Source organism: Hippoglossus hippoglossus, chromosome 2 (genome assembly GCF_009819705.1).
Source record: "Hippoglossus hippoglossus isolate fHipHip1 chromosome 2, fHipHip1.pri, whole genome shotgun sequence".
NCBI classification, from domain to species: Eukaryota; Metazoa; Chordata; class Actinopteri; order Pleuronectiformes; family Pleuronectidae; genus Hippoglossus; species Hippoglossus hippoglossus.
The window spans coordinates 3,741,222-3,766,658 of NC_047152.1; the positions used below are offsets into that span (position 1 = coordinate 3,741,222).

Genomic DNA, 25,437 nt, shown 5'->3' on the forward strand with positions numbered 1-25,437 from the left:
CCCTCGGATGCTTTTTCTATTCAGACAAAAGGGCGCTCAACGGCAAACGAGAAAAAAAGGTTTTAATGGGAGTCTGTGGGGGAAATGTTGCAGTACTATTCCTGACCACTGGGTCAAAGTCGCTGCGAGCTTGACCTTGCTTCACTCAATAGTCTGCACAGACATTAAATCCTAGTCTGATGTCTTTCTGTATACACTTTACTTGTAGACAGAACTGGGGAATACTCACACTCGGCATACACCCAACCATCCCACCACCTGCCCTGCCACCCACCCACTGTCCCATCCAGCTCATCACAATCAGCACAACCGCCCCCAAAAAAACACAAGAGAGGCGAGGAGACAAAAGACAGACAGAGAATGGAGGTGGGTGGTGGGGGGGTGGGGGGGCAAAACGCTGAGTTAGAGGAATGCCATTTTCTGTTTACAGCGAAAAGGGGAAAAGAGAGAGTGTCAGAGAAAGTGTCATGGTGGCCTAACTCCCCTCTCCTTCCCCTTGATGGCGGGTGTTGTCAACCCCCGCGCACAAGGCCCCCAGGCCATGTTGGAAGGGCAAACGCACACATCCTTTAAGAATCTGCCCACCACTTTAACCAGATTCGTTGTAGCTCGGCACAATTTAGAGGACAGTGTGAATGTGCACAATCAACACAAATCACTGGGCTCTAACACTGAAGGTTTCCTGTGGATGTGGGACGAATAGCTGCTGTAGTAACTTTTATTTGAATTATGTTTTAGGGCATTTCTGCTTCACTCGACAGTACACACTTCAGCAGAGTTGATTTTCTGCGTGTGTGTGTGACAGAAAGGGAAAGAGAAATTCATCAGGCATGGTGTACAAAACCACTGATTTAGCATTTAGGTTTGTGCATTTGTTGCGTGAGGGACAGACAAATATTTGGCTTGACATGAAAATAAAAACTAATTGTAGGTTATCATATATTGTCAGTATGGCTGTGACAGAATGTATGGAGAGCTGGAGGAGAAGGAGGGGAGCGCTCGAGTTTGGCTTGATTAGCGGCAGAAATAATAGAGACAGAGAGAGGAGCAGTAAATCACCGACAGAGCTGGTAAAGTCTGTAAAAATGCAGTTGTAAGAAAACGGAAATTTAAAGAACTAACTTTTGATCTCGGATGTCAAAAAGCCTCTCCACAACTTTGTCGCTACCATGTTTACAATGAAGTGTAAAATAAATAAATGTTTAACTGAATTTCTTGTTTAGTTTGCAGTTAAATTGCAGGTCAATTTCAAACACCTAATCAAAATTACAAAAGAAAGAGAAGGTGCGCTTAATTTAAGATACTAAGCAACTAAGAAAGCCACATTTTAACAGTTTCCATTTGAAGGCAGTCGTTTTAATGCTTCCCATCTCTGATCTCACATCAGTGCACGCTGTGCCTCAGCAGCCTGCTCGATTCATAAAGGCGGCAACATTCCTTCTTGATGGTTCTCATCTCGAGAAAACACTTAAAGGTGGTAATTACTCAAGTTCAGTTGCATTCGTATCGGCAGACGAGCTGCTGCTGCTTCCGATCCTGACGTTGCCAAATTGGCTGTGTAACTCTAATTGACAAGGCAGGCGAGAGGCGGGCAGGATGCTAATTGATTCCAGCTGAGACGGCGGCGGCGAGTCGTCCTTCCAGCCTCTCAAGGCGAGTCGTCAGGGGCTCTCGCAGATAACTGTGTCACTGTTATGAGTGTGTGTGTGTGTGTGTGTGTGTGGTAACGAGAGTGTACAGTAACTCTCAGATGGGAGCGAGTGTGTGTGTGTGTGTGTGTGTGTGTGTGTGTGTGTGTGTGAGTGAGCGTCTAATTAATCCGAACTCCTTCAGTCTTTACGCGGTCTTAATTACTCTCACTGACTCTCTCAAGACGAGACAGCGGTGACCTCAGTGTCTCATGCTAACATATATGATTGTCTGGTCAGAAGGCAAGAGCTTTCACTGTGCAATTAGGATCCGTTGTGTGTGTTTGTGTGTGTGTGAGAGTGTGTGTGTGTGTGTGGGCGTGCTTGCTCATCTGTGCCTAAAACAGTTGTCAGCTCAACCCACTTCCCACACGGAGCGAGGCGGACATTGTGCGTAAGAGGCTCATCTTTAAGAACCAGTTTCCCATAGACAAAGTCCATTCAAGTCCAATTAAGGGAAGCCATTCAGGGCCCTAATTCCCTTACAGTGAATCTGCCTGATCCTCCTAACACATGCTACTTATTGTTCCCTGGGAAGGAGGGGGGGGGGGATGGAGGGAGGAACGGGGGAGGTGGAGTAAGAGAGTAGAGAGAGAGAGAGAGAGAGAGAGAGAGAGAGAGAGAGAGAGAGAGAGAAAAGAAGAAAAAGAGACATTGACCCGGATTTTGAAAATATGGTAATGATGAGGGTAATGAATGCAATGGGACAATGAAACAGGACACACACGTACACAGACAGACAGCAACAGGGTGCTCGCTCTACACACACACACACACACACACACACACACACACACACACACACAGAGCCTTGAAAAGAACAGCATTGTTCATCACAAATAGGATTATCCGTGATTCATTTTTTTATTAAGCAAAATAATGTCTGGAGGGTTCCTCCCACATATAAATATGATGGATTAACTGGGATTATGACTCAATTAAAACTAAATTGGACTGTACCCCAGTATTTGCATGAAAATGAATAACAAGAAGCCCATCATTTTCTTAAGGATAAAGCTAGATGCTAAACGCGAGACACATTGTGTTTTATGAAATTACAAAATCAAAACATAATTGCTCCCTCCAACAAACATCAAATGTGTTCTCTCACGCATTTGGAAATAGTCCAGAATAATGCAAAATATACTGAAAATGAAAGTATTCAGCTGTTTTATTAGATTGATTTGTCTTCAGTAGGAACCAGTGGATTTGAAATGTAAACTAGTGAAAAACTAACAGTTGTAGTTTTGGCTTTTTAGGGACTTCATTTAGTTAATTTACTGTCATCGGTCTTTTGTATTCAGAGCCTGTAATTACCTCTCTATGACCACATGTACTTCTTTGTGATCAAATTTTAAATAATTAACTGAAAAAATATGAAAATACAAAGAGAAATACATTCAGAAAATATATAAATAATGACAAAAAGAATTGAACCCCCCCCCCCAAAGCAGAGATCCAGGACACAGACTCTTTGTTTTTGACCGTGAGTACCCGGCCTTTATAGCTAAGTATACGATGGAATGAGTTTGCTGGTGGTCAGGGTTTCTGGATGCTAATCAGAGAGAGGGCCCTGTAATAGGACACCACTTGTTCTTGAAGTCGACCTTAGTCAAATAAAAGAAAAAGGCAGCACATGGTAGAGACGCCTTTTTTCTCGAATCAGATACACGCCAGACGGATTCACAGGAAGTTGTGTCCTAACTTTTTAACTAAGTTATTGCTAATGCGAAGGGTGTTTGCCATCAAATCAATACCTGATTTTCTTTGTCTACAGGCTGTGATGCAATCTCCAAACCTCAGACAATAAATTCCAATAGAAAACCGGTTTTCATTCCTTTAAATCCCACTTCCAGTTTTGCAGCAGCGCCGTCCATCTGCTGAGCGAAGTGTCGGACCAAAGCACTGCAAACATCTCCTAATCTAAATCCATGTTTGCGGAGATGAAGAGATTAATTGAATATCAGTTTGGATATAAAGCCACAGATTGGAGACTAGATTAATTTTAAAAGCCAATATCAATCTCCACAAGCCTACATGTATTAACTCATTAGTCCTAATTTGTCCTTTTTTTCAAATTAAACCCCGAAGCCGCAGCGTATTTGGCCACGTAAATATTAAGCATATTTACTCAGATAATAGAAACCATGATTTAGACTGGGAGTAAGCTGATTATGGAAAATTATCAATGTCAGCACATGACAGTTTTAAACTGTTTTCCTTTTTCTTTCCCCCGTAACTCAAGGTTAACTAGGCTTTTCAAAATAAAGGACGTTTTGGGAGATACACAATCGTGTTAAATCTCATAATAAATCTCATCAAATTCTGAATTCTTTTCATTTACAAACTCTTTTCCCCTTAGATTTTCAGGAGAAGTGAAGATTGCACATCCGTGAAAAAACATCTGTTGGTTTTGTTCAGCACATTCATTGCCGTCAAAGTGATGTGACACAGAAAAAAGTCAAAATCCTTCAGGGATGAAGAGCACCTGAAATGTCACTTTACAAGCTTCTTCTGAGTCATTGATATGTAGAGTGCAGATAATGTGTGTTTAATGTAAGAAAAACTTACATAAAATGTGATTTCAGATTTATTTTAGTTTAGCTTCTGTATAACAGCTGACATTTTTTATGATAATCAGTGCCAGTTCATTGTTAATCTGGAAAAAAAAAGGATCCCCAACACTGTGACTTAGGCGATGACGTTAAAAAAGAAGTTTAAAAGTTTTAAACAGTTCCGAGTTTGGATCATTTTCCACTTTAAGCGTCCCGATAAGATTATAGAGGTATAACTGGATACTATAATACCCGTCTCATCACCTCATTCACTCTGAGTTAATGACAAATCGGACTTGCATGTACTGGGAGCAGGTAGGCTTAGCAACCTTGTGTTTGCCTAGCAACCCGGTGTCCCAGCGACCCTTGTTGCCATGGCGCCCGATGAGGATGTGGCACTGCCATGAGGAAGTGATCACCACAGACATGAGCCAAAGGGCAGCTGGTGTGTGTGTGAGTGTGTGTGTGGGGCTGCTCATTTGAATACAGTGTCCTGAATCCGTCGAGGAGCCGTATGCTCCTTTACAAAACACATAGCAGCCTGTAAACACAAAACAATCAGCGCCTTTGTTTTAAAGCTGTTGTTCTGTTGTCATCCCTTTCATTTGTTTGTCCTCCCCTCCCCACATTCTCTCCATCATTTTTTCAAAACACGCAATCGCACACACGCACTTTGCGTCGTCTCCGACCTCCCATCGAACTTCCTTTACTTCCTGTATTTCTTTTACTCAGTGATTTTATTTACTGTCTTGGCTTTTTGCATTCTATTTTCTTTCCTTCTTATTTTTAACCTGCACATCCTGTCATCTGTCGACACTTAAAGTGGGATTATTCGTCTTTTGTCTGTGTCTAAACAGTTTTTCATTTGTTAGAGAGTGACAGTGAAAGTGTGTTTTGGGTGAAAAGGAGATAGAGGTAATGGTGTGTGTGTGTGTGTGTGTGTGTGTGTGTGTGTGTGTGTGTGTGTGTGTGTGTGTGTGTGTGTGTGTGTGTGTGTGTGTGTGTGTGTTGTGGTGGGGGGGTTACAGTATGTGTGTGAGAGGGAAAGTGGGCGCTATTACCCCCCTTTCCAACCGCAGGCCGATTAAGGCCAGAAACTCTAATTATGCCACAAAGACGTGACAGACTGGAGCACCCATCTGCGCTCTCTCTCTTTCTCTCTCTCTCTCTCTCTCTCTCTCTCTCTCATACACACACACACACACATGCTGAGTAACGGAATAATACACAAAAGCAAAATAACTGAATATTATCAGAAAAATAGTCACAAACACACAAGTGTCAGACAGTGGAATAAACCACAATCATGTCAAATACAAGCCAAAGTGTAACCGAATCTAAAAAAAACAAAGGCCTCACACAAAGACTCGTACCTGTCCACAACAGTTCATCTGCACCATCTGTCACTATGTGATTTTTGAGGTTCTGATTCTAAAGATGCCTTTGAATTCCCATCGCCTCGGCCTGACGGAGCTCGCGTGGCTTTATCGTATCGCTCCTCATGGCATGAGTCACTTTTTCCTGCTCTGTCTTATATCCGGTTGTACACACACACCAGGGATTTTATCTCGACAAGGCGGACTCACAATGCAAACACGACTTTTTTTTAATCTAGTTTTTTAAGCATCTATTAACAAAAATGTAGTTAGGTGGTTAAGATTCATTCTTTTCACGCTTTTTCATTATAAAACCTTGTGTGTTCATTAATTTCTTGCTTTTTGGTTAATTGTGTGAGATCGTGTGTGGGTGTGTGTGTGTGTGTGTGTGACTGCACGGCATTTAGCAAGGCATTCACTGTTTTGAACCTGCTGTTAAAAAAAAAAAAAAAACTCTTTATCACCAACAATCTGATGAGAAATAAACACAATCAATTCAGGGTCAAAACAAAGAGTCGGGTGGAAAAAAGCCACAAAGGAGCGACTTGATATGAAAAAAGAAAAAATATGTTATAATTAGAAGAGAATTATGAGGGATAAGAGATTCATAAAGGAGAAGAAGAAAGGTGCGAGGAAGAAAAGAGGAGGGCAAGGTCTTACCTTGACGTCGGAGAAGAACATTTTCAGCATGTTGGAGGAGGGGTAGCGGGCGTAGAAGAACATCAGCTTGGCTTTCTTCAGGTGGTTGGGAGACAAACCCTCCTGGATCTGAGTGACGTGTTAAGGAGCCAGCGAGCAAGTAGCAACAAATCATTAAAAACATTGGGCTCCCAGAAAAGGCCCGTAGGTGTGAGGAAATCTGAAATGAATCGCTTGCATCGGATCAAATTAGGTACCGTTTATCCTCTGGGTGTAATAAGCATCCCTTGTTTATCTTTCTTTATTTTTAAAGTTAAATCTGTAGTATCCAGCGAAAAAGACGAGTATGAGAGATTGCAAGACGATCAGTGATGGAGTTGAATTGAATTTTTCCTTTTTTTTAAATTGCAAAGTTCAGAGAAAAGCACGTTGGCAGCAGGTCACTGGGAGCACTGACCACCTGTAATCAACAGCGCCATTCAACACAGCCACAGAAATTCAGATGTACAATAGTCGAGACCAAGGTCGGGCGATCGGCGTGCCGTTTTACACCTAGAGCGAAAAAAAGCAAACACGAGCACCTGCTGGGTTTGGATCAAATCCCACAGTCACTCCTGCATCTCGCCGACTCCGCGGCCCCAATGTCAATCCCATTGTCTCAACAAGGAAAATAATAATTGTGGAGGCCCTGGTTGCAGGTCCACCATAGTGAGTGTGTGTATGTGCAACGTGTGTGTGTGTGAGTGTGCGACAACAGCTGTGGCCCACCACGCTGCCATTTCCCCACCACATTAACAGCCCTATAATCTATCAGAGAAGATGAGGCAATCAATGGAACCCCCTGCAAGGTCAATTAGCACACAGACAATTACACACACACACACACACACACACACATACACAACACACATAAACCCCAGGGGCCCTATATGGCTGGAAAGAGGGACAAGGAAAGAGGGAGAGTCGCATCATCAGCAATCGGTAAAGGAGGGAGAGAAAGAAAGTTAATAAAGTGTAAAGAAAAAGCTTGATGGAGCAGCGTCAGGACGGGAAGCAGAGGAGACATTTTAGTTTGGCATTTTTCTTCATGATGATTGTTTTCTAACAGCCAGAAAGAGCAACTCCAGCCCTCATGGGTCGTAATCACCAGTTACCAGTTGTGATTTTTAAAACTCAGCCGCGACGCCATGAGAAGTAACCGAACGTTGCAAATGGCCGTGACACCACCGCGCCGCACACTCTGCCTCGATGACTGAAGAGCGCCGCGCTGTGTGTGCATCATTCATCGAGCGGCTGCTACGTCAGGTCATCGGACAACAACACCATCGCCTGGTTAACATTCATACCAACCTGTGTTTTATATGGAAACGCACCCACACACACACACACACACATATATACTGAAGCACACACACATGACTGAGTCAACAGTGTGAAGCAGCATCATAATGAATAAAACGCAAATATATATATGTGTGTGTGTAGCAGGAGCTAACGTGACTCAGTGAATAAATGAAATGATGTTCGTCCCCCCCCATCCCCCCTCCTCCCCTCTCCCTTCCCTCCTAATGCTGTGTGGGTTCTTCTTGATACACATGTGTGTGTGTGTGTGTGTGTGTGTGTGTTTTGTGCAGCGCTCACTGTATCAGCTGTAACTTGACCTTGCTGCCAGGTGTGTGTGTGCGTGTGTGTGTGTGTGTGAGAGAGAAGGAGACGAGAGCGAGGAGGGGGGGGGGGGGGGTAAATTAATAAATAAAAGGGGGACATCTGCTCAGCTCTGTGGTGAGGATTAAAGATACACAGACCTGAGAGACGGAGCGCGTGTGTGTTCTGTTTTTGTGGTGTTTGTGCGCCTTTCAGGTGAAATACGATAGATGCAAAACACCTTAACCGAACCGCCGGGCTTCCTTGAAGCCTTAAATCCTCGGCCTTCACCATTTATTCCGACCATGTAAATCAAACAAGAATGCGCTTGTTAAACTAGAGCGGGAGACGAGAACAGCAAAAAGCAGTTTTTATGAAACGTGGACTTTTTGAGAAGATAAATTAAACTCTGGGATGTTTTCATTTACATTTAAAACACGAGTAACCACAGGAAGTCCGAGCACTTTTTAAACATTAAATTCAAGTTCAGTCGGCAGTGGGAATATTTGTATTTGTATAGCTTGACGTGGTTTATTTTCCACTAAACTCGGATAGTTCAGTAAGTGGTACTGGATGATTACAAATGTTGACACGTGCTGGTCACACAAATCCAATTTTCAATCATCAATTAATCGCGTTAATTCATTTTTGATTAAAATTGTAGCTCTGTAAAACGCAGAAACCTCATGTTTGAGAAGCTGCAACCGCAGAATTCTTTTCATATTTTCTTTCAATCTTGTGTTTTAATTTCCTGTTCATCCAATGAATCGATTAATTAAACCAATCCTTGCAAGACTAAAAGTATTAACTTCATTCAGACGTTCTCTAGAAATACAAAAACTAAATTGGGTGAATGAACTCTTGTTGAAGCAGTGCTGGCATTAAGATGACTGTAAAAACATTTTTACCTACAAAATAAAAAGGCAGGGTTGAAGGGTGGCTGGTACCTTTGAAATATAAATGTCCAATTTCAAAGTTTTTTTTTTTTACTCCAAATGAATGAGGAAGCATTTTGGAATGAAACGGCTCAGCGGGATCAAGAGACGTGTCAAATATTTATTTTTTTAATTAAAGCAACATCTAAATTGGCTTTGAAGACGACACTGTGATCAAATCCTCATCACAGCGGTGTAAGGAGTTCCTATTTGTCAGGTTCAAAGTCTTATTTTTTCTTTTCACTTTGTTCTTCAAACGTGCACGTGTGTGTGTGTGTGTGTGTGTGTGTGTGTACGTGTGCGAAACACACACACACCAGCGCCTGTTTGTGTGCAAAGCGTGAGCGCGGGCGGTGGCCGGGAGAAGCCCTCTCCATATGAAAGGTTAGAAATGAAAAAAGATAAACAGCTACCTGCAAACACCTGTCCTCATGCATGCGCCATGAAAGGGGGGGTGTTTCTGCGTGCGCGTTACGAAAGGAAGCAAACAACACGCGCACATCTGCCGAGCAACCGAGAGCGAAGGCCAGCAAATGAAAGCAAGTTTCGACAACAAGGGGGTTGGAGACGGCGAGCTAAAAACTGTAAAGAGGAAACCAATGTGTGCGTTTTGGATATCACACTTCTCCTTATGTGTGCCCACAAACACACACACACACACACACGCTGAAACACACATTTAGACGCTCCCATCAATGAGGCCCAAGCATTCACCTGTCCTTCTGCTGCGCTCTTTGAAATATGATTAGCTTTGAGCTCCTATGTACAAGGTCCTACCCCACACCCACACGCACGCACATACACACACACACACACATGCACACATGCACAGACAAAGTGAAATATGATTTGCTTTGAGCATTTATGTACAAAGTCTTTGTGATGAAAGGGAACCAAACGGCACAAGTGTCCCAGACTGTGGGAACAGTGTGTGTCTGTGTGTGTGTGTGTTGAAGAGGCAGCTCATCTGCCTTTCTCAGCACCTTTAAACACCACAACCTGCTGCACAGACTTAAAAGAGCTCGAGAGAGAGAGCAGTGCGAGACCTGTTTAATCTTCCCCCTCTTGCAAGACCCTGCGCGTCCCTTTTCATCTTCCCCACTCGGCAAAGGGAAACAAGAGGGTTAGACCAGGAACCAATTAATGCAGATGAATTGATGTTTAAGACTCTCTGTGAGGACTGCCACAGAAGACGTCTCTGTGTGTGTGACACGTGTGTAGTAGCAAAATAAATATAATGGTATTTTTTCCATGCTCACGGTAATTGTCAAAGGTCTGTACTTATGTTTTTGTCTGCGCGTGTTTGACGGATAGTAACAGGATTAATAATTTGTGGTTCTTGATGAAAAACTTTTACATTTAGGGAACTGATATCTATGAATGGGTTGAAATTCGGTGCAGCTTGATTGAATCTAAGGGCCATTCTAGTTCTTTATGGTGTGCAGAGCTGGACAATAAATTAATTCTGAAGATTTAAAGCACTTGAAAAACTTCTGACAGTTACAAGGATACAGTGCTGCCTGAGTAGGGCGATATGTCAGCAATGTCTTGCAGGTCTCCACACTCAGACTTGATGAGAGCCAGGGACAGACCCTCTGGTCCGTGCTGGTTCGGTGAATTCTGCCTGTGGTGGTGGTGGTGGTGGTGGTGGTGACTGAGATGACCCCCTCCGAGGGATGCCATTTTGGTTCGGAGGCTGATCGTTTCCCGGGTCATGTCCAGGGAATCGGGCGAGGACCGATGGTGGTCCTTGGGCCCTGGATGGTAGCCAACTCCGCTCCCGTGCGACCCCATGGGGTTCTGGAAGGGGTAACCCATGAGGGGAAGAGGGAACGGGTGGCGAAACGATGGAGGGCTAAAACCGAGAGAGGCCGTGAGCGGAGAGGGATGGAGAGAGGGATGGTGGGGAGGAGGAGGCGGAGGAGGAAGAGAGGGGTGGAGGTTCTCTCCTCCGCCGCCTCCGCCACTCTTGCGCACAACCAGCGGCAGCGCCTCTGTTTGGTCGCTCGGCGTCGGCACACCACTCAGTCTGCCACTCAAGCCTCCAAATGAATCCATCGGGCTCGGGACAATGACATCGCCGAAGCAGTGCAACCTCTGGTTGGAGGAGTGGTAGTTTGGAGTGGGACTGCCGCCACCGTTGAGAGTGAGGGCCAGAGCGCCGCCGCTAAATCGTGAGGGAGGGGTGAGGGAGGGGAGAGGCCCGAAAGGCGGAGGACAGGAAGAGGATGAGTTTGAGGAAGAGGAGGGTGCTGCTGGTGTGCTACTGTGGCAGCCATGATGGTGACTGATGGCCTGCTTGGGCGAAGAGAAGCCCTTGACGACGGTGTCAACAACCTGCGACACGGCACAGTTCAGCTCCTGCTTCAACGTCTCTGCTAGCTGCCTTCCTCCTCCTCCCCCTCCTCTTGCTGCGGCCCCTCTCCTCTTCATCACCCTTTCTTCATTCCTCTCCTCCTCCTCCCTGCCGTCCACATCTTCCTCTATTTCTCCATCTAACATCGCCTGTTCTCGAAGGAGAGCTCGGGCCCGGTCCAGGAAGAGACCTGGGTCCAGCTCGGACAGCTCGTCATGTCTGTGCCGCCCCCTGTCCCTGTGCCTTTCCTCCAAGCCGTCGGAGCGTATACTGTCCTCTGACAAGTTACCGTCCTCCTCTCTTTCTCCTCCTCGGTCCACCTCTCCACTTTCGCCATTCTCCTCCTCTTCCTCCGTCTCGGAGTCATAGATCTGGTAGAATTTCTCCTGCAGTTGCCGTAGTTGTTTCTAATGGAGAAGATAGAGAACCTGTTACCATAACTTTATATATCAGGTGAAAATATGAAGGAGAAATGATAATGGTGTAATAGGCCTCAAACACCATTTTTGTTCTGCCGTTTTACATTTACAAAACATCTCATTTACTCATTTGTCAGGAGAGGAAGTGCCCTCCGGAGAAATTGTTCTTAAAAAGCTTCTTGATAATAGAGAGGAATACCCCGGCTTTGACACCAAAGCACTGATTTTCTACAGCCACTCTCTGGGTAGACACTCAATATGTATATGGTGTATTTTTCCATTTCTGCTACTTTGAAAAGTCTGCCTTCTTTTAGACCCTGAAACAGGTATCTGCGTGTTTTTCAAATGTCACATGTTGCTCACTAAAAAAACCTGAATCTCTTGATATTTGAAAAAATTAATTAACTAACATTCCTTAAAGAAAATGTATACTGTATAACAGAACATGCGTTTTTGTTTCAAACGTCAATTCTTGATGTCCCCTGCTACCAACCTGCATGTCCTCCAGCTGCAGTTTGAGCTGCCGTCGCTCTTCCTGCCTTTGCTCCTGCCTGGAACACACCAGCTGGGTGAAGCTGTGTTGCTGCTGCGGCAGACGCTGCTTTCTCTTATTCTCCCGGTAAACCTCACCAACACCAACACCGACGACAACGGCACGGGAGCCTGGAGAGCTCATGAGGGAGGGACAGTCGCGCCGGATGTGGCTGTGGTTGCTGATGTTGTGGCTGCTGCCGTCTCCTCTGTGATCATTGCTGCTGTTGCTGTTGCTGCTGCTGTTCTCATTGTCGCGGTGGCTTTCTTGGTTGTGGTCGCCGGCGTTGGGCCGGACCAGGGGCGAGTGACTCATGCCACGGATGATGTTTTCAACGCGGGCGCGTTTTGCGCGAAGGTGCTCGTCCGACAGCCGGTCCAAGTCGAAGGAGGAGAGGGAGAGGGTCTGAGAGGGAGCGTGGGAGTTGAGGCCTGAAGGAGGCAGTGGTCGTCCGAAGGAAGAAGAGGAAGAGGAAGGGGGAAGAGGAGGCCCAGGAGAGAGGCAGTCAGACGGGCTGTCCTGGTCGCGGGAGGAGTTGCTGCAGGCGTCTTCGGCCTGGATCTCTGAGCCACCACTGGACAGAGCACCACTCCCCTGTAAAGGACGACAGGAAGACGGATTTAATAAAGTAAATTCATTATTTAATGGATGAGGATTGCAGACATTATAATCGTTTTCCTGGGTGAAATACAGATGCAAGGTTTGATTCAATGGCGAGTTAAATTGGCGATTAATGGATTCAATGTTTCACGACCAACTGTATGTGTGTGTTTGTACCTGGAAGCCTGAGTCACTCCCTCCATTCTTTCCCATGTTGTTCTTCAGTAGCTGAGAAATGATGGTCACACCGGGGAATGGCATTATGGCGTCTTCATACGAGTTGGTCCTCTTCAGCAACTTCCTCAAGACATTCGACTTCTCTCCATCGCCGTTTGAGCCCCCGTGGCTACGGCTGACCAACGAGCAGTCTCCGTCCTGATCGGGCCCATGCGATTGGTTCATGCTGTCAAACAGGGTGTCCCTGGCGCGGGTGAATAATACGCTACCCACAGTCCTTTTCACCCCGATGTCGACGCGTCGGCGCTTCGTCTGTCTGCTTAGGAGGGTGGTGCTGTCATGATCAGGCATCACGCAGGGCAGCTAACTGGACATGACCAGGGGTCCTCACAGACACATGCAGGATGAGAGGAGTTACCTGGTCAACAACGGGAAAAAATTAACGGAAACATCAATGATTTTCATTTGAATACAGTGGTAATTTCTTTCATTTAGTTTTATTTTTCCTTATATTGAAAATAAAACTGGTCTGTGCAGAAAGAATAGCAACGGAAATATTTTAAAATGTGAGCTCTAAACTTCAGGAAAACTTGAATTAAATACAGGACACAAAATTCAAGAGTGTATTTGTCATATAGATACAAAAATGCCAACTTAGGGACCGTTGCAAAACTATTACAAAAAGCAAAGGGAACTGAGCAAAATACAGAAAATCTAATCATAGCGTATTTCTTGTCCAGAAAACCATACACAAGCCAGCACCCTCTCAAAAATAGTTCAAGGAGATCTTCCCACAGAGGAGTAACACCTGCCGGTAATAACAAAAATAATTTCCCTTTTCCTCCTTCCCCCCCTGAGGGGTAACCTTGATTTCTACATCTTGTGAGGAGCTGTGAAGAATCGACAGGCGCTTTCTTACTGTCAGAGGGCTCTCACCCACACTCTCAAGAATAAAAGAGATTATCCCCTTGTGTTCATTTTTGTGTTTTGCTTCTTCATGTGATTTCAAAAATGTAGGTCCTCATCTTACTTTTTCTCAAAAGCAGTGAATTTTGGTAGTTTGTTTTAACAAAAGAAGTTACATTTTAATCAAATCTATTTAAGTTTTCCATGTGGTGCATCTTTTTATTTTATTACACAGAAAACTGGATATATTGATGCTCTGAAAGCTGCTAAAACTGTCCTGAGGGTGGGAAATCGTGTCTCCATTGACTGAGGTAGTTGCCAAAAGGATATCCAAACTAAACTATCAAAACCTAATTTCTTAAAGACTCAAAAGTCTCATGCCAAAATGGAATTTAATCCACAGATGATTTAAACCTTTTCAGCATTTAACAGAGACAAAAAAAATCCCCAAACATCAAAAAAAAAAGTGTAAACAAAACGGAAATGGGACCATATTTGCTCACATTCACTTAGGCAGCGTTTTCCATGTTACATGTTTGCATCTGTTTTGCAAGTGATTTCAGGGTCAGGTCAATGGAAATATTTCACAAATTCAAGCTGCCTCCTACAACAGTTTGGCAGAGCTGCGCCTGCACTCACAGGGAGCCGAGCAGTCTCCAGTCCACTGTTAACGACACGGTTGTGCAACCGTAACACGACAAGCGGCTTTTTAAAAGGGAGACAGAAGCCGCAAACGTGCTCAAACACACGTTCAAAGGGAATCAAGGACACAAACCAGACGCTTTTGCAATCGCCAAACAACAGGCGACAAAGCGGACACTGTTGTGTTCCTGCGGGGCCATCGCTAAAATGAAATACTCTCCGAGCAGGGGAGGAGGAGCATTAGTTTGAATGTAACTCCGAAAATGTCAGCGTTGTGTATGAGAGGTGTTCAGCACAGTGGCCGGCAGTGACCCAGATACACACTCGCATACAGTCCATGCATGCATACACACACTGTTTGCGTTATTGGTTTCTTGGCATTACTCTGGGCAAGAGGTCTGGTAGAGGCAACGGAGGACAACACAAATAGTTTAGATTAGATGGGATGGGGGGGGGGTCCAAAGAGCTTGAAAAGTTTTAGAAATTTGTGTCTGAGGTCAGGTTGGGGGCCTGGCGGTGTAAAAACAGCAAATGTTTCCTGTGAGAGGAAGAAAAAAAAAAGTCTTCATGGTCTTTTCCCTGAGCACGGACAGTATTATCTTACAGGACAAAACGTGCAAACACTTTGCTCCGTTCTTTGTTTCAAAAGCAAATCTTCTCACGTTAATGCTCATGTGAGCTTCTGTGAAAGGTGAGCACTGAAAGGAGATGTGAGAATGTGTGTGTGTGTGTGTGTGGTTTCTGCATCAAAACAGAAACTTTAGTTCTAATCTGAATTTTGAGGAGCAGCAAAAACTCACTCTGCAATTGAAGTGAAATGGGAAGTAACTGATGAATAACTGTCAAAGGCACGTTTTCATTTACAAGCAATGCAAGTATGTGGTGGCTCCTGGGTGAATTCATTTCGCTTTGTTCCATGAACATGACGGTTTCATCTAAAATTCCTTACACCTCATATAATTACTTCTGGCTCGAAATGAGAAAAAGGGGAAATCAGGTCAAAGTGATTTTTGGAAATCAAACTTTTTGTAATGGAGGTCATAATTTACACACATTTTACTTTGCGGTTGAAAGTAGCCCAAATTAAAGTGCAAAAGGAATCTCCCCCTCCTTATTTCTCACTGTTCCTGAGTGTGTGCGCGCTCTGGGCAGAGAGCACCGCTGTCCAGAGACTGGCAGACAACACAAGCTGTTACTTTTACGCACGGCAAATACGCAGAGATGGCTGTCACCTCTCCAAACAAGAACTATAGTCCACGGTGAGGACACAAGCAGCAGCAGGACAAAGTCCATCTGAACTTAAACATGCTGTTAATTATTTTATTATAAAGCAAATAAAGTTTGCTTTTACTAGAAAAGGGCCAAACCAGTAGTAAGAGGGAAATAAACCAGATTACGCGCGTGTGTGACATATCTAGATGATGTATTCGGCTATTTGAGGTTTTGAAATTTTTCCTCATATCACATTTCATTGTTTTATTTAATAAAACATAACAGGAGCAGCGTGCTGTTAAAGCTCATCTCTGCGTTCAATGACCAGGACATTTAAAAAGGCACAACGACAGGAGCGTCAAATCCGTGCGACTTTGAGTCTGCAAAAATCCACAATCAAAGCAGGAGCACGGCAGCAAACAGCGAACCAGAAGCTCCGCGTTAATGTCAAAAAGAAACTTCTGCCTTACATTTCAGCCCACGCGGCCACTTCTAACCCGCAGAGCCGCGAGAAGTCCCAAACCCTCCGAGGCTGACGCGCAAGAAGCCAAATAAAAGAAACCCTCTGGATGCGTGGAAAGAAACAGTGGAAGTTAAGTTGCACCGAAAACCCCACGATGCGACCGGACAAATCGCACAAACGCACACAAACACACGCACAAGATAGAAACAATAAGTTCGTACGTACTTCTCTCCCGAGGAGCGTGTTTTCCCAAAGTCGGTCCGTCGAAGAAAAGGGGGCGAACACAGGAGACAGATCCGCACTCGCCGTTGAGATCAATGCCGTAATTTTACCACGGCGAAGTGGAGACGTATGAAGGGCGTGCGTGCGCGCGGGCGTGAGCGTGTGTACGGGAGGGAGCGAGAGAGAGAAAGAGAGAGAGAGAGAGGTTGCTCTTGTGCGCCGCTCTCCTCCCGGGATGGGAAGTGTGTGGTATCGAGCGCACCGTGTCTCTTCGGCTCTGACCGACGGCAAGACTCTCGATAAGGAACGGGGGGAGACGCGCGTGAAGGATACGTGAAGACGCTGCGTCACCGGCCCCGGAGTGAGGTAACGGCTCCACCTGACCAATAAGGAAGAGGAGCCAGAGACGCTGGATTTTATTTATAAGGAGCGACCCCCCCCCCGGAAAACGGCAGCACGCAGCCCAGAGCGCACAGGGAGCAGGAGGAGAGAGGAGCAGGCAGAGGAGCAGGCGGAGAAGTCAGGTTCACCAACTTTTCTCATTTACGGAGAAAAAACTTTGTTGTATCAATAACTTTACATAGTTTAAGGACACAACTTTCCTTTTTTCCCCACAATGTAATCCAATATTTTCGTCTTTGCTGAATTTCTTCTCAGCTTGTGACATGACATATTAGTTAGCAGATGGAAAAAGTGAATCCAACAAATGCACTTGTGTCATTTATTTAATTTTTTTAAAATTTCAGAATCACATCTATTGAATTGTTTTCACGCTCTTACTATATGTTCCTGTTGGGATGTTTACACCGCATGCGATGCTTTTAATAAACATGAGATGGAATTAATTTGATCTGTTTCTTTTCATTCGTTTTCTGACTTTTGGTGCGGCTGTAATCGCGTGTGCGCACTTGGAAACATTCGGCCGCGTCTTTACGCAGCTCCTTGTCGATCATAAAGTTGCTCAAAGGATAGAATAACATATTTTTAGTTGGGGGGGGGTCTCCTCTCCCCTCCTCATCCGAAGTCAGGTAAAACCTCTGGGGCTGTCAGTGCTTGGCTCAAGGACACTTCTGCAGGAGGAGTCTCACCTCCACGAATCCAGAATTTTAGTAGACAACACTCAGAGGCCTCTATAGACTGGATTTTATTAAGTCTCTTTAATGCGTAAACGTGTGGTTTCACTCGCCACAATTTCCCTGGAAGACTCTGCGCTTTTTTATGGGAGTTTGGCCTAATTAAATAAAATCGTAAAGATGATGGAGTCGTGTCTCCTCCATCCACCGTTTTTCTGTTTGGAGTGCGCTCGTCGAAAAAAAGCCAGGGCGAGGACGCGTCAGGTGTAAATCCACAACAGATGGATAACGTTAAAAAAAAAAAAAAATCACACACATTTAAGCGCAGAGGATCTTTCAGGGAAGTTAATCAGAATAAATCACACTCAGAGGAAAACGCAGTGGATGTTAGATTCTGCCTCTTTGTGTAAATCAGGTGGAAAACTCGGCAGTGACGCATAACTTCTCAAGATAAACGCAGGAAATATAGAGAATAAATGTGAGAATTTTGGTATTTTACGCAAAATAAAGTTGTGCGTAAAATCGTGAGTAAACGTGCAGGTATTAGCTGTGTGTTTTTAATGTAAAGGAATGCCAATGCGCTCCGTGTGTTCGTGTGTCTGGAAAAAAAAAATCCCCTTCTTAATAAAACGCATGTAAAAATCTAAGTTATTGAGATGAAACTATTTTTTTTTAAACATGCTGTTAAACAAGGTCGTTGAAAAAATGAATACGGAAATTCCTCCATTATTTCTCACAATTAAATATCCGAGCAGGCTCAGGACCGCGCACGGCGGAGCCACTCATGCGGCATCTCATCCTCTTAACCCAATTACGCACGGGATTCATCGGCGTTTACACGAAGTTATACAATTATTTTAAAGTGCTCGCGTGGGTCGATTTACAGAAGAAGAGAAAACGCTGAAGCCCCAGAAATGTCCCGAGGAGACGGAGGTGTGTTTCGTGCCGCACAGGTTGTCCTTGCACGCATGAGACAAACAGGGCCCCGTTTGTTTAATGATCTCTTTCCAATTATTTGGCACGGACGCAGCAGCCGAACCCTCGCCACAAAGCAGCACACGGAGCTCGCCTTTTCCCCCTCCACTTAACAATGTGCTGCGAAAAGCTGTGACCCCATTGGAGCCACCGTGCCGCGGGTGATGCCATTTTGTGGTTTGGTAACTTTGACGTGAACTTGAGGGGGAGAATACGCGCACGTTTAGAGAAAAACAACAAAAGTCAAGTAAATGAATATGACTCCAGAGCGACCGAGGGCCAAAATAGGACGAGGCGGTGGTGTGCGTTCACTGAGGAGGACTCTTACCTCCGCAAAGAGGAGGGGGCAATGTTTAATTTTGTGGGAAATATTAAATTATGTCAGTTTATAGGGGGGGAAAAGGCTGTTGAATTTCAAACACAAAAAAAATCCACAAGAGTAATATTGACAAATGAAGAAAGAAAGTGTATAATAATCTTCACATGTGCACTTTCACTTATTTGAAGGTGTAATGGGCGAGTGTTTATATTTGCAGCGGTTTGCAGAAAATAAAAAAGGAGTAATGTTTAACTTGTGCAGCTCCCTGTGTTTGCTTGCCTGATGTGGCGATGACCCCCACCAGTGTTTGTGCAAGAGAGTGTGTGTTATTCAATGGATCACTCTCTCTCTCTCTCTCACACACACACCAACCCAGTCTCACACACTCTCTCTCACTTATACACTCACACACTCACAAACACACACACAATCTCACACACTAACTCTCTCACACACTCACACACTCACTCACTCTCACACACACACCTTCTCTTACCCACTCTCACTCTCACACCTACTCTCTCACACACTTTCACTCTCACACACACTCATACACTCACGTACTCTCACTCACTCACTCACTCACTCACACACACACACACACTCACACACACTATTACTCTTACACAAACACACTCACTCACACACTCTCACTCACTCTCGTACACACACTCTCACACACTCTCACTCACCCACTCACCCACTCACACACACACACACACACACACACTCTCACACACTCTCACTCTCACTCGTGTATTTGTGATGTTGAAAATAGGTGGAAACTGTGAGGAAGGAGAAAGTGTGGATGTGTGTCTCGGTCACGGTCACTCACCCTGAACTGTCGCTGCAGCTGACATCCCAGAGCGACCGCCCAACCAACAGTTCTTATATCAACCACATGTAGGATTTAACCCAAGAGCTATACTATAGCTATATTGACTATACTGCTAAATGAGCCCTCTTGACCCTTTTACACTCTGGTCACATATTTTAAAATTTGCCTCTCTGCTTAAAATGGAATCTCATCTCAAAAACCACATTTTAAAGACTTAGAGACACAATAGAGAGTGACTCGTTTGAAGCATTTGAACATGATGGGCGACGAAATAACACATTTGAGGGAAGTACCGTGAAAGAGACTTAAGTCTGGGAAGCTCAGTGGCGTCTATCAACCTCTCTAACGTCATTCGTCAGGTAAGCACAGGTTCATGTGAGCTCTGTGGCGCAAAAAAAAACAAGAAAGACTTTCATCCTGCAAGTCGATACTGAGGGCTGTGGTCATCTGCATCTATATCAGCAGCTGAAGTTGGCAAATGTACATTTTTTAAATCTGGGGGAAGCTGAGGATGAGAGAGCCATGCCAACAAACGTGGCAACAAAATTACCTTCTCCTAAAAGTAATCAAACATTTTTTAAATATAACTTCAAGCCTTTTGCCTGAACTTTCGTGGAAATTATGTTTTTGTGGGAAACACGAGTGGTGTTACATCTTGAGGGACGTATGTGGCATCAGCTTATGGTGCTTTTTCTTCCTAATAATGCCCGTGTCATCAAAAGTTCACTCTCTGGATCATCATGATGCTGAAAAACAGGGAATAATGAAAAGAGAGGCAGAGAGGGAATAATGGTAGAACTGCTGCTGATGGAGGTCTGGAGGTAAAGACTGATGGATGCAGTGGCTTCTCTCTCTGTCTTTTCCCTCCATCTCATTCCCCTCCCCTTGTCCTCTCCTTTATTTTCTCCTTTTCTCCCCACTCTTTCTCTTTTTCATGTAGTCGCTCTCCATCAAGATGCCATTATTCAGGACATTAGCGAAGAAGAGCTAAAAGCTCTCACTGTCGAGGAGGGTCCCAGGGTCCTCTCTGAGAGCTGTGACACAAGCACACACACACACATGCGGTGACACACACGCATGCGCACACGCACACGCACAAACACTTTGACTACAGAAGTAGCGTATAGCATACTGCAGGTGAAGAGGTAAGAGGTGGTAAAAAAGGTCTTATTGCAGACATTACCGGGCATCCAGGCTCCTCTACTCTCCTCCGTGGCCCGAAAATACAGACATTAGCTGACATAAAGAAAAATGAACAGCGCTTAATAAAGCAACACGCCATGTGTCTCGCCGTCCCCGTGCATTTATTTGGTGAACTTTGATACACATCATCATTCTGTATTCTCGGCTTTCCTCTCTCCACTTTCGCCCGCTCTCTTAATGCCTCGAATAATCTGTGAAAAGATGCTTGGAATTGCTGCTTATTGTGTGAACAAATTAGAAAAAAGGGTGCCGACGGCATGTCGTGCTCTGGGTAATGTAACCACCGGTGAGAGCTTTTCTTAACGGACACTTTATCAGCTGTGGAATGATCTAATGCATTTCAATCTGCTTCTTTTAATCCGCGTCTTTACTAAATATGTTTTTACAATTCTCTTAATTGGGGATAAACTTTTGGACGTGGTTCTCTGAACATACAGAAAAGAGTCTTGTCTTCTGTTTTTTGAGGAGGAAAAACCATGTGTGTGTGAGTTGCCGTATATTACTGACTTCCAAAATAAGGCTGTACGTGTTCTTAACATCTATTGTGCACGAGTGACAGAGATTCTGGTTTAATGATAATAATGATGTTCCCCTTAAGAACAGGCACAATACCAAATGAAAAGTCTTGAGCAATGAAATCTGACACGTTTTTGAAATTCTGGATGAACCAGCCTTTTAAACAATGATATTAGATGAATCTTATTTATTTAAGCAGCAAGTGGTACTGTAGTCCAGTCAGGCGTGGGATGGAAGTACACTATGTGGAAGTAAACTGTAAGTCACAGAAGTAAAGTATGTAGTAATTAGTACCAGTAACCGTGTTAATTGTGGTACTGCAATTCTGTTGGATGAAGTTGATGCAGTTGTTTTGCGTATACCGTTATCCTTAATAATTTAATTCCCCGGAAAAATATCGACCTCTATCTACTTGTGGCTGGTTAGTTCAACCAGAACACTATTGTCACGACTGCACTCAGTGATACTCAACTGATGCTGCTTATTCAGCAACTCCGAGGCCTCTGAAAGTCCATCTCTGCCATTAACTTGAACTTTTCCTAATTATTCCATTTCCTGAGCTCAGGGACTTGGAGGATTTTCGTAATTCATCGTCCTCTTTTCCCCTCTCTCTCTCTCTCTCTCTCTCTTTTTTTTCCTCGCAGTACAATTACTGTAGTACAAAACCATCAAAATTATTCATCTGTTCCCTTTTTTCAATTTACTTTTCTTTCTTTCAGTTCCTGTAATTCATGTGTGTTTTTTCTTTCTTTTTATCAGTCCTATGGAGCCCTACACTGCTCATGTATTTATTCATGTTTTTCTGCCTCTGATGGACGACATGGACAAGGCTGAATAGAGGCAGTGTGTACGTGCGTTTGCTTGTGTGTCTGTGTGTGTGGCTTCGCTATATCCCTCTTCCATTGTGCTGCTTCTAAGAGAAGGTCTTAATCTAGCCACTGCCACTACTGCTGCTGAGACCTCCAGCCTCCGCCTCCCCTCTTGCCCTGATGTTGTGCCCAGCCACGAAGGCCCTTCAGTGGCCCGGCTGGCAAGCCCGATCAGGGTCTTGGGTCTGGGGCTTGGCCTGGATCCTTGGTCCTCATCCTCCACCACCGGCGTCCCCTGCAGCCCCACAATGAAGCCTCCGACCTGACCTGACTTGGCCCCGAAGCTGCCTTCCTGGCTCGGGGCCTGGATGGAGGGATGGAGAGGGGGAAGAAAGCCCGTCGCTGGATGTGCAGTGGAGTGAGGAGAGGTGGAGAGGCTAACAATGCTATCAGAGAGCTGGCGTCCGTCTCTCAAGCACACACACACACACACACACACACACACACACACACACACACACACACACACACACACACACACACACACACACACACACACATGTATACTGCACTGTTTGTCTTTATTTATCGCAGCTCTTCACACATAGACGACAACAAAGGAAGACAGAGACTGAGGAGAATAGCGAGGGTCAGAGACAGAAGAAGAAAGGTGTAGAAAAGTGGCAGAGAAAAAGAGAAGAATGGAGCTGAAAGGCTGCTCAAAATGAGGGATTAGGAAAACCGAATTGTGGAAGGAAAAACACAAGAGGCAAGAGTTAGAGGAGTCTAAGAAGAAGTGGAGAGTTGAGGGGAAATGGAAGGACACAATGTGAATAAAAGAGGGGAAAAAGGCGGGCGGTGTTTGTCTGTTGGCCGAAGCCTCTGTGACATTGTCGGGCCTTCTGGATCCCAGCGGAAGCAAAAAAAAAAAAAAAATCAACATGTTTGCTCCAAACGCTTTCATTAACGCTTTGCAGCCGAGCCAAAAAATAGTGCGACCAGGGACGAGGAGATGCAGGATGAAAAAAACCAAACAAAAAAAATCCCACACAAATAATGCAAACAAACAAAGGATAAAAAGACTAAAAAAACAAAGTTGGTTAAAAGCAGTTCTGTGGGGTCCCCTCTGTTTTTTCCACATCTACTCATTGACCCGTGTCGTTTTGTACACAATGTGACAGGCGGGCATCACAGCGTACGACTTTCAGGTCGTTTTCCAGCGGCCAGTACTTTAGGGATGAAACCGTCCTCGGTGTAATAACGTCGCCATATTTGCGCGGGGTATTATAATGATAGCCTTTGGCACATTTGAATAAGCTTCGGATGGGGAAAGTAGCTTAAACAAACAGTTTGAGTTTGCTTGACTTTTTTTTTTTTTACCTCCATTTAATAAAAATCACAAAAGATAAAAAATAATTAATCCTCGAGCATTTTATCTGATGCATCTTGTTCATATCCAGTTTACAGCAACTAGAACTCAAATGAAAGCTAAATATTTAAACAAAAAAAGAGTAAAATTGTTTCCTGCTATTTACAATATAGTGGTAATCTCAAATATGAGCCCCCCCCCCCCACCCATGGTTCAGAAGCATAGCCTGGAAAGAAGCTAAGTAGAATCAAGCAGAGAGAAAGTAGGACATCGGTGTGTGTGTGTGTCTGTGGTCAGTCCGACTCACACACACACATCTCTGGCATAGCGACAGTCAATTAAAGCTTCCTCTTCCCCTTCTCCTTTAATTGAAATTGAATTACACAGATCCCCCCCCCCCCCCCCCCTTTATCTGAGCACGTAAGGAAACGCCTGAGGCCGATCTAAAGCTGATCTGTGCTCCCGTTTAACCAAGGAGGAAGTTTAAGGTAGAAACACGGCAAGTAATAAGGCTGTTAGGGTATTTAATAGACGCACACACCCAGGAACACACGCGCACATACACATAAGCTAAAGTAACAAGGTAATTATACGGTAAAGCCCGGTCGAGCTGAAGTAAACATGTCTCGAAGGAATGTATTTAAGATGGGACCCTAACGATCACATAACTGCCGGCATCATGACGACGGAATTTCAATACCATTTTTTTTTTGCGGCAAAGAAAATGGAAATTATTTCTAAATTAAAATTGTAATTTCTTTATTTCACTTTATTACAGTTAAAATATACATTTTGTGCAAGTGTTGGAATGCTGCATCGCAAACTGCGGGTAAACCCAGTTGCCAATTCTCCAGATTTTACCCGCAGGTCATGAAAACACCTTAACTGTGTGGAATCAGTTTAGTGCTTTGGATGTTTTTCTGAAAAAGGCATGCTTCATTGCTAGATTTCTTTTTATTTCCTGATTTCCCCAGAATCGGGGATGGTTCCAGCAAGTGTTTCATTGATATTATCACAGCATTTAAAGTCGTCTCCAAAGCATTTTTCATCCTCGTTGCTATTTTATCTCGACTTGCAGCATTTTTTGTCAAAATGAAAAGCCACACGGTGACTATTGTAGTCAGATTTCATTGTTTTAATCCAAATTAAATTCTCTCCTCGTCTGTCTTTCTTCTTTGTTTTCTCTTGCTCCATATCAGCCATATTTACGTCACCCAGTCTGACGTGTCCCAGTCTCACTCTGACCATATGTGTGTGTGGCTTGTCTTGAAGTGGACATCCTGCCGGTCCCAACAGGACACGGAGGCATATGTTGATGGAGAGCAAGCAAGGAGAGATGGAAGAGAGGATGGATACAGACAAAGTAGAGATTCAGTGTGTCGATATCTTTGAGGGACAGAGGAGTTGAGGGACATATTCTCTAGATGTAAAGTAGAAGTTGGAACAAGCAGGTTGATATGGAGGGAGCGGATTGAGGGACGAAAAAAAGAAACACAAAGCAAGGAGGGGGCGTGTCTGATATGAAAAAGTAAAGGTAACAGAGAAAAAGTAAGGAAAAGACACTGAAATAAAATGAATACTTTCCACATCCACCAGTCTTCTGGGGTCCACTATGGTCCCCATGTATACTAACACAGAGAGACTGTGCAAGAAGATTCGCTGATACCCACATTTGTACAACACATCTTTTAAGGAATAAAGGAAAAACAAATCGGGGCGAACTCTTGGAGAGAAATCGCAGAAACCTGGAAAATCTGGTCAACAAATTTCCCTCTCAGCTCGCTCCTCATCAGCTGGTGAACCCGACCCCTCAGGATAACAAAGCCACCACATACTGCACTCATTTATCGTCCACATTTCATCTCTCCTTGTTTTTTTTCCCACACGCCCCCTCCCCCGTTTCCCTCGTTCTCTCCGACACAGTGGGATAACCCACAGCCTCACAACCTCGCACCTCCCCTACCGATTC

At 44.5% G+C, this 25,437-nt stretch overlaps 1 protein-coding gene across 2 annotated transcripts in view; it reads right to left on the minus strand.

Annotated features, from left to right (window-relative positions):
* LOC117776492 (prospero homeobox protein 1-like) overlaps positions 1-16,743 on the minus strand; it is a 33,111-nt gene extending 16,368 nt beyond the window's left edge. Inside the window, exons 1-6 of one of the 2 annotated variants that reach the window (XM_034610464.1) lie at positions 16,370-16,743; positions 12,922-13,339; positions 12,106-12,738; positions 10,329-11,600; positions 9,245-9,246; positions 7,597-7,608 (exon numbers count right to left, since the gene is read on the minus strand). In XM_034610464.1, coding sequence (XP_034466355.1) covers positions 10,338-11,600; positions 12,106-12,738; positions 12,922-13,272 — 2,247 coding nt within the window. In that variant the 5' untranslated portion in view covers positions 13,273-13,339; positions 16,370-16,743 and the 3' untranslated portion in view covers positions 7,597-7,608; positions 9,245-9,246; positions 10,329-10,337. Of the gene's footprint in view, positions 1-6,279; positions 6,388-7,596; positions 7,609-9,244; positions 9,247-10,328; positions 11,601-12,105; positions 12,739-12,921; positions 13,340-16,369 lie in introns of those variants that run through there. The other variant, XM_034610457.1, reaches the window with a different exon arrangement.
* Positions 16,744-25,437: the final 8,694 nt, after the last annotated feature.